The sequence below is a fragment of the Balaenoptera acutorostrata genome, chromosome 11 (genome assembly GCF_949987535.1).
Source record: "Balaenoptera acutorostrata chromosome 11, mBalAcu1.1, whole genome shotgun sequence".
Classification (NCBI taxonomy): domain Eukaryota; kingdom Metazoa; phylum Chordata; class Mammalia; order Artiodactyla; family Balaenopteridae; genus Balaenoptera; species Balaenoptera acutorostrata.
The window spans coordinates 97,781,584-97,801,135 of NC_080074.1; the positions used below are offsets into that span (position 1 = coordinate 97,781,584).

At 44.5% G+C, this 19,552-nt stretch overlaps 1 protein-coding gene across 4 annotated transcripts in view; it reads right to left on the reverse strand.

Annotated features, from left to right (window-relative positions):
• ETV6 (ETS variant transcription factor 6) overlaps positions 1–19,552 on the reverse strand; it is a 240,232-nt gene that overhangs the window by 33,016 nt on the left and 187,664 nt on the right. For all 4 annotated transcript variants that reach the window (XM_007196064.2, XM_007196063.2, XM_007196065.2 and 1 more), the window contains 2 exons: positions 13,250–13,414; positions 1,227–1,361 (listed from right to left, as the gene is read on the reverse strand). In XM_007196064.2, the coding sequence (XP_007196126.1) occupies positions 1,227–1,361; positions 13,250–13,414 (300 nt within the window). The remainder of the gene's footprint in view (positions 1–1,226; positions 1,362–13,249; positions 13,415–19,552) is intronic.

Genomic DNA, 19,552 nt, shown 5'->3' on the forward strand with positions numbered 1-19,552 from the left:
CCCAGGGGTGTAGGCCCCTCATAATCTGGTCTGAAGGACAAGTTTAAAAGAATTACGTTGTGTCCCCAGTCTGGGCAGGAGGACGTGGACGAAATGCTCCCCAGAGGCACGGTGCATCGCTGTTCAACAGAACAGGGAGCAAAGTCAGGTTCTTATACCCTGTTTCTGTACCCAAACACCTGCTGTGGAACTCTGCCCAGGGCCACAATGCGATTCTGGTCTTCTGTTGTGCTTTCTACCACCGCTTTGATTAGGACCACTGTAACTCACCAGTGCTTGGCACACCTGAACTAAGCACTCACAGTGAGCACATTGCAAGACACTGCCTCCGGTGCACGAATACTAGACCTCCTTGGTGCCCCGCAGAGTTCACAGGGTTTGGGTCTCTTTTCTTCCTCCAGCTTCGGTTACCCTCTGCTCAAAAATCTTCACTCCCCACTGTTTTCCTCCACAGCCTGGAAATCAAAGTCCTCCACGTCCTGATTCTAATCTTACCTCCTTGGACTAGTTCTGCAACAGCAAAATGTGGATCATTGTTTGTTTGGTTTTTTGTTTGTTTGGTTTTGAATTTTTGGTTGCACCCCATGGCATGTGGGACCTTAGTTCCCCGACCGGGGCTCGAACCCACGCCCCCTGCATTGGAAGGTGGAGTCTTAACCACTGGACCGCCGGGGAAGTCCCTGTTGATCACTGTTGAAGTAGCGGGAGGGGATGGATCACAGGGCTTTAGTTAGTTTATTCTATTTGGGGTCTGTTTGAAATTTTTCATTATCAAAGGTAGGGGGAAAAGAAAGGTAAGCTCTATAACCCAAGTCATGGGTTACTCTCTATTCCAAGGACCCCCCTCCATCCTGGGTCCTCCTGGGACGTTCTCCACTTCATTCCTGCTTATCAGACCTTCACAGAACCCTACAGACCCACCTCCTTCCTGAAGCTGAGCCTGCTGCCTGTACTGGCTGTAATCTCCCCTTCCACTGTCTCTTTATAGTTATAATTACTCTTTGATACTTACACGTGTATCTATCCCATTTCCTCTCCTAGATTGTGAGTTGCACAATCTTATTCATCTCAGCATTTCCCCCAGGGTCTCAAACAAAATCAGTACCCAACAAATGCTTGTTGAATGAAAAATTAATCACATGAATAAGAACGACTTATCAAAGGAACAGTGGAACCTCTGGGATTTGGCTATGTCTCAGGCAAGGAGAGGGAAGCCTCCTGGGTACCTTCTTCGTGGTTCTGATGCAGGATGACTTCCGGCTGCGTGTGTATCGAGTTTCCGGGGTGGAAGAACGGTGAGAAAAGAATCCGAGGTTTCCTCTGCTTCAGAATATGCTGAAGGAGTTCATAGAGCACATCACCTGGATAGAAAAAGGAAAGAAAAATAGGGAAATGGGAGTGTTTTGTTCAACAACTATTTGCTGAGCTTTGACTTTGCGCCTGGCACTGTCCTAAGGACACAATGGTGAGGAAGACAGGTCTGCCACCTATCCACGTGGAGCTTACAGGGGACAGGATGTGGCACTGAAACTCAGGTCAGAGCCATGCAGGTTTTTTTGAACTTTTTTGAACATGAAAGTCATATACAAAAAAAAGTATAAAAAATGCAAGAAGATAGAAAGAAACAAAACTCACCTATAATCCTATCCCTAAGAGACACAAGCCTGTTAATACTATCTACGGTATTATATGGTTATAGAATTAGAATCAGGCTTATCATAGTTTAGTATCTCTTTTTCCCTCCACATTATTTAACTGCTTTAGTAGCTGCATTATAACAGCCTGTCACAGGGATGTACCAGACTTTATTAGAAACTTAAATTGTCCCAATTTACTGCTACTATTTTTATAAAAAACATCCTTTTCACATCTGTCTTTATTTGCATTTCAGATTATTCAAAGAAGAATTACAAAGCCATTAAGGATGAAATGTTTCAATGACAACTCATGGATTCTTCATAGAAATCTTTCCAATAGAGAAAAACATGCCTTTCTGATCTACCCCAATCCCAGGCAGGAAAAGAATAAACGTGAAAAAGAAATTCACAAGTCCGGTCAGAGGTGCTAACTATTAAAGATACCCTATAAGGAACTGGCATGTTCTGGGATGCTTCCCTCTAAAAATACACACAGGCATTGCTCCAAGGTTCCACAATCTCTAGAAAATCATCTTTAGATGTCAGCACCTCGCAGAGGATGGTAGGGGCTGGTCTGAACTGGGGGCCTTCTGTTCTACTTGGTATTTGAAGTGTCCACTGAGTTGTTAATTAGCAAAAAAAAGCTGTCATGGTTTTGTCCCTCCCCTCTGACTTAGATCCAAGTTAAAAAATGCAGGTGGGCGCCTCAAAACCCCTTAGGGGTGGGTGATTAATCTTTACAATACCACAGGCTTTTCTAACTGTCCCCCACGCCCTTCCACATACAGATATGCAGTCAACAATTGTACCAAAGAGTGGGCTTTTGTCTCTAATTTTAGCCACTTTTAACAGATACTTTAATTAACAACTTAATTTAACTGCATATTTTGGGCTATTGCTAAATTATTTTTTTTTTCCTCTTCAACTCAGCCTGGATCTGAGAAACACTCCAGATGAATTCCTTTGTTTCTGCAAACTTCTGCGCCTTTTCTATTGGTACCAAATAAAGTTCCACGATACCCCGTCCTAAGTGATTCCTGAGATGCCCTGGTGTCTTTCCTTTGATTCTGTTCCCTCCTCTACCTTTGAATTTTGGTCATTATTAATATATCGTACTGCCACCGTTTACTACTGTGATCAAATAGAGCAAAAGACTTCTGAGAACTGAAGACCCCACGTCACTTGGGTATCTCCTTTTAGTGAAACAGGCGGGGAGCTTCAGAGGTGCTCTGAACCAGACTTAAAAACGTCCTGTGTAAGGCAGACCCGTGACACATGACTGCCTGTGGAGCTGGGAAGGCTTTGGAGCTCATCTGATTCAGATCCAGTAGTCATGGTGACGCTGTCTCTGACAAGACGAGGATACAGAGCCTGAAATACAGTCCTATTTTAATGATTCATATTTTAATCGCTTACAAAAATAAGTCCCTAATCAACATTTTGTGTCTTGGTTTAGTGTAAATGTCTTCCTGAACTTTTCCGAATTTACACGGCCTCACAACGCTGGGTTCTATCCTGTGGGTTTGAGCAAATGCCTTATACCGGTAGTAGCTGAAGAGGAAAATGAAAACACTGAAAAAAAAATGTGTTCCTGATGATACTAACAAAAAATGGTCAGTTATTAGTGTACCCACTTTGGAAGGGGAGGCCAGGAAATACAGACGCAGCGTGTGTGCGGGTGTTGGACTCTGCTGGTTTGGACGCGGGCTGGTGTGAGGGGAGGGCCCCGGCAGCCAGGGCTGGAGCGCCAGCTCCTCTGCATCAGGCGACCTTGAGCAGGTCCCTGAACTTCTCTGCGAAATGCAAACACCTCCCTCAGAAGAGGATGTCGTGAAGCAGGGCCTGGTGCACGTCACACGTGGTCCCTCCCTGGAGGTCACTCGGGGGGCTGGAGGAGCTCTGGGTGTGGTGGCTGGAGAGCTGGCAGGCCACTTTCTTTTCCGTTTCCATTTCTCTACGTGCACAGAGAAAGCGAGGCGACTAAGTGGATGCCCTCTGCCTTCTCCAGGCCTCAGCTCCTCACCTGGAAAATGGCGATATTAGCAGTATCTACCTCCCAGGGTGCCTGTGCGGACCGGAGGAGGCAAGTGTGTGATAAGCTCATCACAGCATCGGGCAGTGAGAACGCAGCAGACACCAGCTGTTGTGTGACCACCGCTGTTCCTGCTATTATTATGGATATCATTCAAGTGGTTTAGGACAGACCGGTAGACCCCGAGGGAGGTGTCAGGAGAACAAAGGAAGAGTGTCTGGGTCATGGTCAGTGTTATGTTCCCCCTTCAGAAAGGGCAAGGTGAAGTGAGGCCATTACCCCACTGGGCTAAGCCCGCAGCGGGGCTGATGTGTGCTCTGCCCCATACGCGCCCAGGCCTCCTGTACTGCCTCCCCCCAGCCTCTCGTCCCAAAGCGGGCAAAGGGAGCCCAGCGGAGAAGGCTCTTCTCTGAGCGAGCAGGACAGAGCTGGAGAGGGGCCGGCCACCACATAAGCAAACCATTTCTGGACAGCTCTGGTCGACAGAAAGTTCTTCTGTTGAGTTGGAACCTGGCCTCCTCTGCAATCTCATGTACCTCGGGGTTCTTAGTTTTGGTTTCTGGAGCAGCACAGAACATGTGTCCCATCTACAACAGTTTCCTACATAAATAAAGATGCTTCCCCCCACCCCTCCATCCTCTTCCATCTCCACTGGCCCCCGATTCCTCCAATACCCAGTCAGTTTTCTTGCTACATTCTTAAAATCTTCTTATACACAGGAGATCACATCTCAAAAGTGATCTTAACAAAAAGATCTCTGGAATAAAGAACAGATTTAAAAAGAAGTTATATTTATTTGCCTGCTGTATAAACAGCATGAGCCATAGCACTATATATCTAACTAAGCTAATGACCACCAGCCTGAATTCAAAGGCACTGTTCAAAAAACTCTTGGCCTGTTCAACTCTTGATAAATCTTCTCTGTCTTCCCAGAAAAGAAATAACTAGTACTAACCATAAAAGATGCTCCTATTGTACTAAGCAATGAAACCAAGGCTATTGTTTAAGGGATAACAGCTTTCGTTGGTTTCTCCATACATCTTCAGGCATATACACATGGTTCATGTACCCACAGGCACGTGCACAAGTGGATTTGCCTCGAAGCTAGTGAATTTCAGGGGCCTTTATTTGTATAGTCTCATGAAAGAAAACCTAGAACTATGTGCCCTCAAATTATAAATTTCAGGTCCCAAAAACCCTAGATATACTCCTAGGTGCACGCACGCACACACACACACACACAAGAGAAACCCACAAACTAAACACACATACAATTTTGTATCAGTGATCCTGATGTTAAAAGCCAGGCAACTACTTCGAGAATCCTAACTTCTATTATTTTATTTGCAATTTGTTTAAAATGAACAGTAGCGAGAGTGAATAAAACTGCTCCAAGTTGCCTTATCAAAGACTAGTGTCCGAAGACCGAGAACATAAAGATGCTGTTTAGGGGGTTAAATGTATCTAAGTTTCTTTACTTTTTTTTTTTTTTTTTTTTTGAACATCTTTATTGGGGTATAATTGCTTTACAATGGTGTGTTAGTTTCTGCTTTATAACAAAGTTTCTTTACTTTCAGAAGAAAGAGCTTGGGCTCTGGAGCAGGGAAGTCCCAGGTTTGAATCCTGGTTCCTCTATTCAACAGCTGCGTGCCCTGAGGCAAACTACTTTTCTCTTTGAGCCTTAGTTCAAGGCTTAGTTAAATATTCTTTTGTCTCAAATGAGAAAAATGCCCAGACTCGGCAGGGCTGTTAAGAGGATTAAATGAGATAATGTGAACAAGCGCCAGCCACACATCTGCCCTCCTGTGCGCTCAGGAGATGGTACCCCTTGTGATTATGATAATTATTAACAGACGTGTCTCCAAAAAATCTGGAAACTATTTGCTCTGCTTCAACACTTTTGTCTTTAAAGGACATGCGTAAGTTTCATAAAGTCACATTCACAAGAATGGAATTTTTTTCCAGTTGACATCATTTCATACAGATATTTCTAGTTCATGGTTTCTTTCTCTTTCCTTCTAGTTCACAGTTCACCTTCAACTTCTTTCTATAGGGTTCTTCCCTTCAGCATTTAAGCAGCTTCAAGCGTTTCCTGTCTTCTACACACACAGACACACACACACACACAATCTTCCCCTCCAGGTGCCGCTCCTGATTCTCTCCTCCCATTGAAGCCAAACTCCCTGAGGGGCTGCCCAACTCCGTTATCACCACACCCTCTCCGTCCACCCCTCAGGGCCCTTCAGTCTCCACTCCAACCCTCTCTCCAAAGCGCTCTTGCTGAGGTCACCTCCCTGTCATCAAACCCAAAGGGCAGTGGGACTTGGGGACTTGCTGCCTCTCGGCAACATAATCACCACTAGTCACTGCCCCCCCCCCCCCCCCCCCCCCGCTTAGAACACCCCTCGGCTTCAGACATTCCTCCGTCTCCTGGTTTTCTGCCCTCCCTCCTTCCCCAACCTTAAAGGCTCCCAGATCTCTCATCGTCTTTCTCCCTGGGTCATCTCATCCCCTCCCATGGCTGCAATCAGCTTGTCTACGCTAAATCTACTCCAGCCAGACCTATCTCCTCAACTCCGGAACCTTCACTTACCTCCTACATACGTCCTCTTGCATGTCACCTGGGCACCGCGCATCTCATGTGTTCGACATAAACGCCTTTACAACCCATGTGGTGTTTCCTAGTGCAGTAAACGCCTAGCTGATTGGGCCAGAAACTCGGCACTCATCCTTAACGCCTCTCTCCCTCTTATACAACATCTAATCAGTCACCAAGACTTATAGACTCTGCCTTCTAAATACTGCTTGAATCACCCCCTTTTCTCTGCTGGCTCATCTTAGTTTAAGTCACCGCCGTTGCGCCTACCTGCCAGCCAAGTCGACGGCCCTACATCCTACTTCTCACCTCTGTACTTCATTATGCCAATCTCTGCTTCAGACCCTGAATGGCTTCTACCTGTCTTTAAAATAACACGTAAAGTGCTGAACATGATCTGCAAGGCCCTGTATGATCTACTGAAGAAATAATAAGTGACTCAATGAATGGCCGTAAAGCTACAGTGTATTCCTCTATATTTATATTCTCCACATTTTTTTTAGCAAGTCTCCTATTGGGGGTGGCTTGGGCATTTCCAGTTTTTACCATTATAAATAGAATTGCTAAGGGCATCTTTTTTGTCCCTCTATTGGACTGTTTCAAGTCCTTCAAATATTTTCCTAAAACGGTGTTATCAGTGAAAGCGTATGATTAGTTTTCAAGTTCTTATTATACACTACTTGTTCTGCAGAAGGCTGGGACCAGTGCAGAGTGTCATCTTCAAGACTACCCAGAGCCTCTCCCCCAGGCGTTTCACATCGTTTAACTTCTTGGGTTCAATAGGTTTAAAGCAGAATCGTCACATTATTGAAATTTTGCATTTTTCTGGTGATGATTTACTATGTACACCTCCTCCTACGAAGATGATCTAAAGTAACACATTCTTACATTTGCAAACTGTTCTCTTTTCTGTTTCTCTCTCTTCCGTTTTTATTCAGAGATTTTAGTTTCCTTCTGACCAATTCTTTAAAAAATAAATAAATAAATGAAAGCATGCACAGTGTGGGAGGGATGCTTTTCAGATTTGTCAGAAAACTCTCTCTGCTAGTCCTCTCTGCCTGTGATAGTTTCAAAATGAAGTCCGAGGCCTCGGTTCCTTCAGTTTCATCATAAATTCCACAGTGAAAACACCAACGCAGACACAGGCCTGAGGGATCCCACTGGTGGCCTAACAAACATTCCCCATCATGGGATGGCTTGGGTTTCCAACTCTGCTCTATCTTAGTTTCCAAGCATTCCATTCAATCCATTTTTGTAGGCTGCTTGAATTACAAACATTTTAATTTAATGCGGAGTGCCTTCTGTGACCGTAAAAATAAACTTACTCTTTTACTTAGGAACAAATATGTGAAATTCAGTTGATATCTATGTCTTGGACACAGAGATCCTGGGGAAAAAAAGGGAGCAGGTTGTGGGAAAATTTGAATATTATATTTAAGAGGAGAATAAATCACTTAGAAAAGAAATCTAGTAAGACAACTGCCTTTACCTGGATACAGAATATAAGGTAAGATAAAGCAAAGAATAAGCTTGTGAGAAAATACAAATACCGTGACACAAGTATGCACTGTTAATTAAAGGACATGTTGTATGTTTTACATGTTAAAATATGACTCCGTACGGCAGAAAGATCAGTTATCACCACCATTTCACTGATGGGGTAACCTCAGTGCTAAGAAATTCAGTGACTTTCCTGTAATTGACTTATCTAAGCATTTCTCTGATGGGTAATAGACATATTTTTGGCTTGTTTTGCTCAAAGACACAGCAAGGGAAGAAAGAAGCCACTCTGGGTGTCTTCAGTCAAGGGTCATGTCTGCTGGAACTCCCACACTTCAGGGCTAACATTCCCCTGTGACCCACGCCCTCAGACCCTGTGACTTGAGTCTAAAACAGCCAGTTGATTCAGCTACTCAATTCAGCCAACCACCCACCATTGCTTAATAGAGATTAATAGGCAAGTTGGTTTCCAAGGAACTATATGTAGATAAAGACCGGTATTTTCAGTTTAAAGAAATTTCAAAGAAATTTTACTATATTTGAAGATCACAAGCAAAGCATATTTCCAAAGTCAAAGGTTCTGGTGGGTTGGAGAGGTTTTAACATCACACCCCAGTACGGTAAAAACTGATTTACTTAGTAAAACCCCAATTCACTTTTTGCTGAATTGACTTGAAGGAACTTTGAAAATATGTTTGTTTTGCTTTTCGCTTTTTTTTTTTTAGCATTGATAGAAAGTCTAACATGAATTAAATTAATAACTTTTTGTTCATTTAAATAATGGATACATAAATATGTTCCACCTGAATAACTCTAAATAAAAGTTAGTATCAGTGCTAACTTGTCTGTTCGTCTTATTAATATGTTTTCACCGCCTCAAAGTGGTCAAGAAACACATTAGAGTTATTCATTGTAAGACATTCATTGAATTCATAAAATTCAATGAAATTCCTTTGAATTTAAATCATCCCAGACCACTTAATATGGTAACTACCTAGTCGCTAAAGGACTAGGTAAAATTACTCTGTCCGGGTGACATTTTATAAAGCTGAGATTCCTTTACATTTTTTCCTTAACTTTGAGAATGTCATAAATATGACATCCTGTTGTATCCTCTGATTGAGAGATTATTTTAAAAAATAGATCCCATTTATATTCAACCTTGACAGCTTCTGTTTGGAGATGATATTTTGAAGTACATTCTAGTACATTCCCTATTTTATTCTAGTGGTTGAAAAGGGAGGACCTTTGTCCTGGAGGTGGACAGGGTAAGTGTAGTTTGTTAAATTGGTCAAATAATGCGGAGTTCAGAGAGGCTACCGTATTTGACTTAAGGTACCTCAATAGTTCAAGTAATTATAATTCATTGAGCTCCCGTTCTCTCCTCTCTACATTTGGAATGAGTAGTGTCAAGGAATGTTATTTCCAAACACAGAAAGCAGCAGTCTGGGTGAGGCCAGGCAGGAAACGTGGCTGGGAGGAAGCTATAAACATCCATTGATGGTGATGGGCCGGCCACCAGGTACTTTTGCTTCATTCTAGCAGCCCCATGACTAGTGAGAAGCTGCTGCTTTGTCGTAGGCAGCAAAAAAGATCCAAGGAAAGACAGGAAAAAACTGGGTGAAGTCTAGGTTTTACAAGGTATACAGGTCGAAGGAGACCAAGGTCTTGAATATTTATTTACTGCCTGTAGGTGGGAAGTTGTAATGTTTACTGGAAGCTTAACACTTTCAGTGGTTGAAGTTGGGTTGACCTGTTCAGAGTTGAAGGGAGTTTAGGATCCCCTTGCTGAAAATCCCATTTTATGGATGAGGAAAATAAGGGCAAATGAGGTGATGTGATCTGCGGAAGAGCCATGTGTAAAACCTGGGCCTCACGCATCTACACCAAATGCAAAAGCAAAGCCCGTGTCAGAAGAAGCAGTACCAAATGTTATACCTGAGAGAGAAACAAGGTTTTCTATTTATACCTTGTCTCTGTCTAAGGAGAATGTGAGCAGGTATATCACGCCCTCATCACCCTGCTGGCTGGCTACTTCATGGGAGGGGTCTTCTCAACTCCTACTTAGTTCTGTCTTCCAATCCCTCTGACAATTCTCCCCTGTTTGTGATAAGTTTTCTTATAGCCCCTACTGGCAGGTATCACCTTGATATTCTGTCCATGGCTTTCTGGTTGATGCCTTAATTAAATTACCTATGGCGTAAATTTATCTTTATTCTCAGCTTGATGTCATGGGGATGATACTCAAAATGATTATCCCCAGCTTGGCCTGGTTCCTGTCTCAGATTCTTCAGAACAGGACGCATCTTCCTGGATGTCCTGGCATCGCTTGGCCAAAATGCCGGAAGTATTATTATTTTGGCGTCACTGATCCTATTCTGGACTTCAGCATCTTGCATGAGGACCGTAGCAATAGCACTGTATCTAGCTCCCCTGCTTTTAGCGACCCAATAAATCCACCCTATGCACTGATGGCAAATGTCTATACCAAAGGGAGAGCTCCAATCATATCATTCTCCTGATCAAAACCTTTCAGTGGTTTCCCATTACCTGCAAAATAACATCCAATCTCCTTAACCTGGGCTTTAAGGTACTCTCAGGTTGGGTCATAATTCAACCAATATTTATTGAGTGCTGACTGAATGCTGCGCTAGATGCTGGAGACAAGGCAACTTAACAGGACACAGCCCTGTCCAAACTGAACTCTCTACTCTGGGAGAGGATACGGAATAGAAAACAATCACGTGTAACACAGTGTGTGACTCGGGTGTGTGTGTGTGTGTGTGTGTGTGTGTGTCAGGGGCCATGACAGAATTAGGAAATGCTCTGAGATAAAAGAGGACCAGCACGTCACCCAGACTGAGGCGGGGAGAGGTGGAGGAAAGGAAGGTGGGGTGGAAGCAGGGATGCAGGGATGGGAGCCAGGGAAAGCATTCCTGGAGAAAGTAGCAGAACTTGAAACATGAAGAGGCAAGCGGACAAGCGAGGGGGGCGGTGATGAGTGGCGATGAACAGTGTCTAGCTCATGTGGCCTCCTCTCTGAGTTCCTCCTCCACACAAACTGGCCTCAACACCTTTCCTTACCTACCTCTTGCTCACCTTTCAAAGCTTTCAAAGTCCGGCTCCACTACCACACCACTGAGCCTCACTGGACAACCCAACTGGAAATCATCTCTCTATCCCTCAAGTCCTTCAGCCCAAACTTGTGTCCTCTGGTGTGGAGCTGCCCAGGGCACACTCACGGAATGAATTTCTACTGCCCCCTCCTAACCGTGGCTACGACACCACGTCCCGACTATCGCACCAGCCTAATGCTGCCTCTGCCATCCGTAGGGGGGCTTCCTCACCGCCACCCAAACGCACTAAGTTAATGCTGCTCCAGTGACCCACCCACTCAGTTCCATCCTTCACGCCCCAGACCAGCTTCACTCCTGCTTTCTTGAGACCCACCCGACTCTGCTCTCTCCTTCCCCAGCTCCCTGTGCCTTCAGGTTCAGTGCAATCCTGGCTCCAACTGGGCAGCAGGCTCCTGCCCACCTTCCCACGTGGCCCACCCGGCGAAGACCTGACAAAGTGGCAAGGGCGTACTGACAGCTTTTGTGTATCTTCGCTCCCAGCTTTGAGCAGAGAGAACCTAGTTTCACAAGGAAAGTTGAGAGGTCACCGGAGAGAAAAATAAATCAGCAACAAAAAGGAACACCTGAGATATGGTGGGGGGAAGGCAGATTTACAAAGACTCTGGGAGGAAAGCGTGCCCAAGGTCTAAGTCAAATCAAGTTAAAACACATCACTGTGTTTTCCCCTGTTTGCCTGACATGAGTAATTTCTCCGGAACCCTGAAGAGTTACAGCTCTTTTCCTCCAGATAGGTAACTTTGCCCCCTTTGAGTATAATCTTTTGAGTTTCCACTGGAACAGAAAAGGGAAGTGTTTTTGCATTAAATTAAAAGGAACTACTGAGGTTCCTTTTAGGTTAGTTTTATTTATTTATTTATATCATTGTTTTACGGTTTTCTTATTCTGAGGCTACAGAAAGAATCAATGATTGAAGACCAAACGTTTCAGGTAAGTTTGTGTCCCTTAGAAAACCATAGCAATGATCTGTTTTTTCAGCCTTAATATAAATTTTCAAGTTTCCATTAACATCTATACTTCTGGGGGAACCTTCCCCTTTATCATTTCCTCATATAAACGGTTCTGCTGCAATTGGGAAAAGCTGGGGCGATACTGTCCCATACACACCCTTATCTTACCCTCTGTGATAGGGCTGTTTCCTCGTGGCGGTTAGCTAGTGTATTAACTCCCGGCCAGCCTCCAGGAGTAAATCGGGGTGAACGTAGCTGGGCAGTATGGCAAGACCTCCTGCGGGACACCTGCCCTCAGTCAAGGAAGACAGGGTCTCTGCCAGACAAGTTGCATCAAAGTGGGGCTGGTGGTGAGACTTGACAGAGGGAGGGCCCATCAGTCCTTGAATAACTGCCCTCAAGAGGCAGAAACCTGAGACCAAAGTTCCCCTTGGACATATGGAGTTCCCAAATCTCTACATCAAAATATCCATCAAGTGTGAGAAATGAAGTTGGAAAGTATATTTGAAACCTTACCCACATCAGGAATACACTTTGCAGGTACAAAAGCTCCTTACCGAATGAAAGCTTCCCATGTGGGTTCAGGAGCCCTTATTTTGATATATCTTTCTAGTCAGATGCATTGCTTGTATTTTTCAGGGGTTCTACAAGTTACAAGATGCACTACTTCAAAGAATTCAGTACTTCTAAAGGAAATCTCTTGAAGCCCTGGACATTTGTTTCTAAACTTGCCTGGGCTACTAGGATCTCCACCTTTCCCAGCCCTTCTCTCTTGTTCCCTCGATTCTTCTTTCCTTTCTACTCCTCCTACCTCAGCAGTGCTCATTCCCCTTCCTCTGCTGTCTTTTGTTATTTTGTTTTTGTTTTTGTTTTGTTTTTTGTTTTCTTTGGCTGCACCATGCGGCATGTGGGATCTTAGTTCCCTGACCAGGGATCAAACCCGTGTCCCCTGCATTGGGAGTGCAGAGTCTTAACCACTGGACCTCCAGGGAAGTCTTCCTGTCTTTGTTTTTAACTGAGCAGTTTGCAATCTATACTCACGCTCAAGCATCTCTTGTAAAAGTCTTCAGAATCAGAAGCCAAGCAGAGAGAGAGGGCCAGAATGCATTTTCTTCCTTATTTGGTGGTACAATGAGATCCCTTAAGTTCCAGGGTCTATAGGTCTGAACTGGGTTACTTCTCCTAACCTTAGAAGTTTCCCCTGGACCTGGAAATTCTTCCTCTTCTCCCCTCAAACTGGCCTACGTCAGCAGGATCTGTCCTCTCCTAAGCTGGGTCACTGTCCTTGCATTCACGGTGACCTGATGTGGAGATCTCTTGGGAGGGTAAGCGGTGACAAAGGCCAACTCTGGCTACCAGACTTTCCAGGCTGAGCCCATGTCCAGAGTCCAGACTCTCACCTGAATGAGGAGACCGGTAGCGAAAGTCCTCTTTGGTCAGGAGCAGGAGAGCTTTGCCATTCATCTCAAACGTGTTGCTGTCAATTGGCCTTAGAGAAAACTCATTTTCAGCCCACTTGAGCCACTGGGCTACGTCATCTCTGCTCCAGTACATTGGCTGCAAGCCTGTTGAAGAGACAGCAAGGCAGAAAGAAAAGAGAGAGAGAGAAGAAAAAAGGTCTTGTCAGTTAGACAGTTGAAATAAAGGGAAAAGATTTCCGAACGGTTAATGAAATTGAGTCTCCATATCTGAAGAGCCCTTAGGTTCCACTCTGAATCCCAGGTAAAACTCAAGCTTCATGAGTGGCAAAGTGCGATATCAAATGAACTTTTTATTTAGAGGCAAAATGGGGGAAAAAAAATCCCTTTTCATGTCTTTAAGGAACTGTAGGTCTCACAGCCCTGTTCTTCCTTGCCCGGCTCCAGCTCTGGGGGTGTCTGGATTTCTGGTCTGCCCTGAAGGAGCAGCTGTATAGCGGGCCTGAAGCACCTGAGGGGGCTCAGAGTCATGACAAATGTCAATGTGCTTTGGAGGCGACTTCAGAATCAGAGCTGATCTGATTGTAGCCCAGCGTCCTTTCAAAGTGAGAATGTTCCAGAGCGGGGCTTGACCTTCCAGAGGTGCCAAATAATGCAGTGTTCCCTGAAACTTCTTCCAGGAAGAGCAACTCACTCGCCTCTGGGAAGCTATCAGGCTAGCCTCTGGGAATGAGAGGGCAAGGTAAGGATGAAAGGTCTTTCGCCTGTTTACTGTACTTGCTGATGTCAGAACTTCCTGGTAGGGGTGGTACTTGAACTCTGAGTAGGACCAGGAGTGGGTTAAAGGGAGGGCAGCCACTGAGGCGGAGAGCATGGCTCGGGCTGGGTCTCTGTCTGGAAGCCTGACTGTGAATCTATGTTTTTATTTGATTTTGCGGTTGTGGGAAATCTTGGACATATCATTCAAGTGGTTTAGAACAGTCGTTCTCAAAGTGTGATCCCGGGACCCTTCGGAGTTCCCAAGACCTTTTCAGGGTGTCTATGAAGTCAAAACTCTTTTCATAACAATATTAAGAGGTTATTTGCCTTTTTCATTCTCATTCCTTCATGAGCATATGGTGGAATTTTCTAGAGGCTACACAGCATGTGATATTACAGCAGACATGAGAATCCATCCATTTTCTATGAAGCTAGACATTAAAGAGACTTGCAAAAAATGTAAAACAATGCCACTCTTTCACTAATTTTTTTGGTTTTGGAAAATATATTCATAAATATATTTATGTTAACATATACTTGGCTTATTTTTTTTCAGTGAGTTAACCAATATTTTTACATATATTATAACAAATATTTAAAATTTTCAGTTTTAATTTCCAATATGGTAAATATAGATAGATATAAGCCACATGAGCAAAGCTCTGTGTGGTCTTCAATAATTTTAAAGAATCAAAAGAAATCCTGAAACCAAGCTGTTTGGGAACTGATGGGTTAGAAGAAGCTAGATGCTCAAGAGTGCTTTATTCTCTAAAATATCGTATGAATTAATAGTTCAAATACGACAGAATCAGTGTTTGCTAAGAGGAGCTTCAGTCTCTCTATTTAGTTACTTCAGCTTGCTAAGGAGACTCCAAGTGTGTCCTCTGACAGTGTCCTTCGGTTTGATCCTGGAAAGAAGCACCTTTCATCCTTATGTCAGGCATGACAAAGAACTGTCTGGTCTATTTGGATGGGCTGCTTTTGCTCCCGGGTGGACTGGGGAATGGAATGGCTCAGATGCCCTTGAGAAGATCCAGGGCCTCTGGGCATGACAACTGGCTCTGTCTTCCAGGTGGTTTCTTTGCAAAGTCTAGTTTTAAAGAATGGCAGCTGGCTTCCTTGGACTCTGGGGAAGTCTCTTTGAAACTGGTCTACTGTGTAGGGCACCAGTAAAGCACTATGGGCACTGAAATAATTAGAGATGGGCATTGAGAGTTTTTTCCTTGGTTTTTAAGTTTTATGATTTTTTCTTTCATGTGAAAAAAGGGGCATTGTAAAATAATAACATGTGGTATGTTACTGCTCTATGATCTTTAGAATAAACACAGCCACTAAAGAATTCAAGGTTTTGTTTTGGACTCTTGACTGGGCCAAGAAGCAATGCCTATTAAAAATGGCCCTCAGCTTCCCCGGTGGTGCAGTGGTTAAGAATCCACCTGCCAATGCAGGAGACACGGGTTTGAGCCCTGGTCCGGGAAGATCCCACATGCCGCAGAGCAACTAAGCCCATGCGCCACAACTACTGAGCCTGCGCTCTAGAGCCCACGAGCCACAGCTACTGAGCCCGTGAGCCACAACTACTGAGCCCGCAAGCCACAACTGAGTCCACGTGCCACATCTACTGAAGCCTGCATGCCTAGAGCCCGTGCTCCACAACAAGAGAAGCCACCGCAATGAGAAGCCCATGCACTGCAACAAAGAGTAGCCCCCGCTCACTGCAACTAGAGAAAGCCTGCCCGTAGCAACGAAGACCCAACACAGCCAAAAATAAAATAACATAAAAAAAAAAAAAAAGGTCCTTGGGACATGGATGGACTTGGAGGGCCTTATGCTAAGTGAAATAAGGTAGAGAAAGACAAATACTGAATGATATCACTTATATGTGGCATCTAAAAAATACAACAAACTAGTGAATATAACAAAAAAGAAGCAGACTCACAGATACAGAGAACTAGTGGTTACCACTGGTGGGGGGATGCAATATAGGGGTCGGGCGGTGGGAGGTACAAACTACTGGGTGTAAGAGGCTCAAGGATGTATTGTACAACACGGGGAATATAGGCAATATTTGGTAATAACTGTAACCTTTAAGAGTTGCATTTTTAGGGACTTCCCTGGTGGTACGGTAGATGGGACTCCACGCTCCCAATGCAGGGGGTCCGGGTTCGGTCCCTGGTCAGGGAACTAGATTCCACATGCATACTGCAACTGATGAGGCCACGTGCCACAACTAAGGAGCCCGTGAGCCGCAACTAAGAAGCCCACCTGCTACAACTAAGACCTGGTGCAACCAAATAAATAATACATTAAAAAACAAAAAAAATTGCATTTTTAAAAAGTTAAAAAAAGAAGAGGTCCTTGGCGATAGAAGGTATCCCAGCTCTTTCCAATGACCTTGAAAATGCATATCTGGGATCACTGTGAAGTGTGTGTGTGTGTGTGGGTGTGAAAATGGTTCAGCAAGACCTCGACTTTTGAACTGGTTAAAAAAAAAAAACACACAAACCCTTAGAGTTGACTTCCTACAGTCAATGGGGTCACCTCTGAACGGGAACAGCAGAGTGATTAGTTATTAGGGACTTTTCCCTTCTTCTCCTTCACACAAGGGGCAAGAGCACAGCCAGCCCTTAGGGGACGAATGGGAGGACCAGCCAAGCATGGCCTAAGGAACTGCCTCGGGGCAAGAGGGCTGCAGAGCAGAAGATGCTTGGTCAGAAACAGGAAAAAGGATGGGGTAGCTTATTGGAAGAGGGAGTGCCAAAGCAAAAACAGAACCGAATCCCGCTCGGGAGGGGAAATGAGAGTAAAATGCTGAAGTTTCTGCAGAGGAGACACTGAAGCGAGGGAGGCGGGTGAGAAGGGGGTGGGTACACAAGTAGTAATTTGAGGTTCTTTATATTCTATGGAAGAAAATACGCATGAGTAATCTTTTCCCTAAATACAAGAAGAGCCGCACACTCCAAACAGCCCTGCCGGTTAAGAACAACTGTTTCTCTTTTCACTTCCCATTAATCTCTCCCACAGCCCGGCCCCCGAAGCAAGCGGAGCCATCACGTGGAAACCCCCTCACCAGGGACCGGCTGAATGCTTGTGGGCTAAGGGGACCTGGCGAGTCACAGTCTGTCCCGGGAACACCGTGGCAATCCTAGCAGTTGTACAAAAGTGACCCCGACAGACTAGGCTGCCTGCTGGAGGCCAGGCAATAAACTAATCAGAATCACCGCTCTTCCAAAGAGAGAACGCGGACACACTCACCGAGCCGGAAAGAGGTCTGATAAACTTTGGTGTTCAAAGTCAAGTCCCACTGCTATACCCTTTTCAAATCAATAGAATAAAAAGGTCCTGGTGTAGGATGCGCTCTGCCATTCTAACTGAGGAAAAAGAAGCCTCCTTTCCTCACACCTCAGGGCCCTAAGGCCTGGGTGTTACAGCCTTGGATGGAGAGGTCACTCCCATCGAATCAGGACCATTTAATTCACTTAATAGTCACCCAGCACCATTTTGAGCACTTTATAAATATCAGTTCATTTGATTGCATGCTCTCAGTAACCTATGAGAGAGGGTTTCAGTTGACGAAACTAAGGCCCAGTGCATTTAAGGGATTTGCCCAAAGGCACACGACCACAGTGACCAAAAAAAACAAGAGGAGCTGAGATTTCGAACCCAGGGCACCGGGTTTCCGAGTCTGTGCTCTTACCCACCACATTCTGCTGACCCATGTATTTCCCATCCAGATTCAGAATGCAGATTGATTTTCAACATCTATTGGGGATTCCGAAAAGACTGAGTGAATTGAATCCTCCCCCTCCGAGACTTTGATCCTGGGAGGTTTCTCAAGTTATCAACAGACTAAAAATAGAGCAAAAAAACCCCCCTGTAGATCCCTGGAGAAATAGATTTATACATGGGAAGATGAGGGAGGTGTAGGCGAGACTCTGCTTTTAATGCATCCAGGAATAAGGCTCTACCGTCACTAGCTACTTGCTCACAGGCACTTGCTGTGCACACACCGAGCCTGTGTAGACAGTTGCTAGTGTAACAGAACACGGGCAAGACCAAGGAGGAACGCGTCACATGTAACTTGTTTTACAGTTATGTCTTGCAATGTTAGCTCAACAAAGTTGGAGAATATACATGTTCATGATCACTAGTAAAAAGAAAAGACAGAGAGACCATTATTCCATACCTACATTATGCTACTCCCTGGGCACATACCAAGCCTGTGAAAGCCACCCTAAGACCCGCACTTTTAACGCCAATTAATTTCAGAACATAGCTGAGAAGGATTTTGCACAGAAGAAATGAACTGCTATGATTAAGAAAATTACTAAGAGTTCCACCGCACTTTTTTTCCCAAGTGGGTCAAGTCAAGTTCATGGGGCCGTACCCTTCAATGACATACCCGGACCCTTAAACTTCCTTGTGATACTTCTCCAATTCCATGTTCAAAGAAGCAGCCACATTCATCAGTACACCCTTAGCCTCGATTCAGACCTTTTGAGTTATGTTTAAACTAACGACGGAAAGCATGCTGCGAGATAGGAGCCTGGATTTTATTCCCAGATCTGCCATTAATTAACATGTGATGCTGGGCCGGCCACTCAGTTTCTCCTTGGTTCAGTGGCTTCATCTGTAAAACGAGGGGCTTAGAGTATGTGATCTCTCTTCCCTTCTGGGTTTAATACAGTCAAGACGCTCCCATTTAACTTGAATCCTAAAACCCAAAGAATACAAGCAGCCGGGACCCTTTTTCTACAGAGCTACTCCATGCTCACGACAATGACCCTGAGATTTTGTAACTTCCTGAAGGCTCCTCTGAATCACGGAAAACAGATTAAGTTACTTTAAATAGAGTTTGGTTGCTTACGAGTATTTTTTTATATTCTAATTCTTGGAAAAGTTATAACCCGGTAACGGCAATAACATTTTAAGAAGGTGTTTTCACGTGTATGACCTCAGGTAATTCTCCAAAAAGCCCTGTGAAACCCACTGTAGTCTCATTTCAATTTAACAGATGAGGAAACAGAGGCTCAGAGTCATTAGAGGATGTTGCTGGTTTGCGTAATACTCAATTCAAGCTCTTTTGCTATAGTAAACATTCATCAAAAACACCCTTTATCCTAAACGTTCTGTATACACAGGAACTGGCTGCAGATTCTGTGGCTTAGAGGACAGAATCGTAGAAGACAACTCCCACTGCCTCTTATTCATTAGGCAGCTGAAGCTGGGAAAAGTTAAGAGATTGAACCAGGATCAAGCTGCCCCAGGTTCCCTGACTCTTTCCAACCTCCCACCGTGTCTCGATGACACTGAACAGTTCCGTAACCCTTGACATAGTGAGGAAGGTTATCACTTCCTCGCTTAGTCATCTTGCCTTAAGATTAAACATCCTTCATTGGTCCAAACAGAAGTTCTGTACTGCCTTTTTTAGAGCCTTACAGGCCTGCCTGCCTCCTCTGGAGATACTATTTGGCTCCCATACCTAAAAGTAGTACCAGAAGCAGGTCTAGAACCTTTCTATCTCTG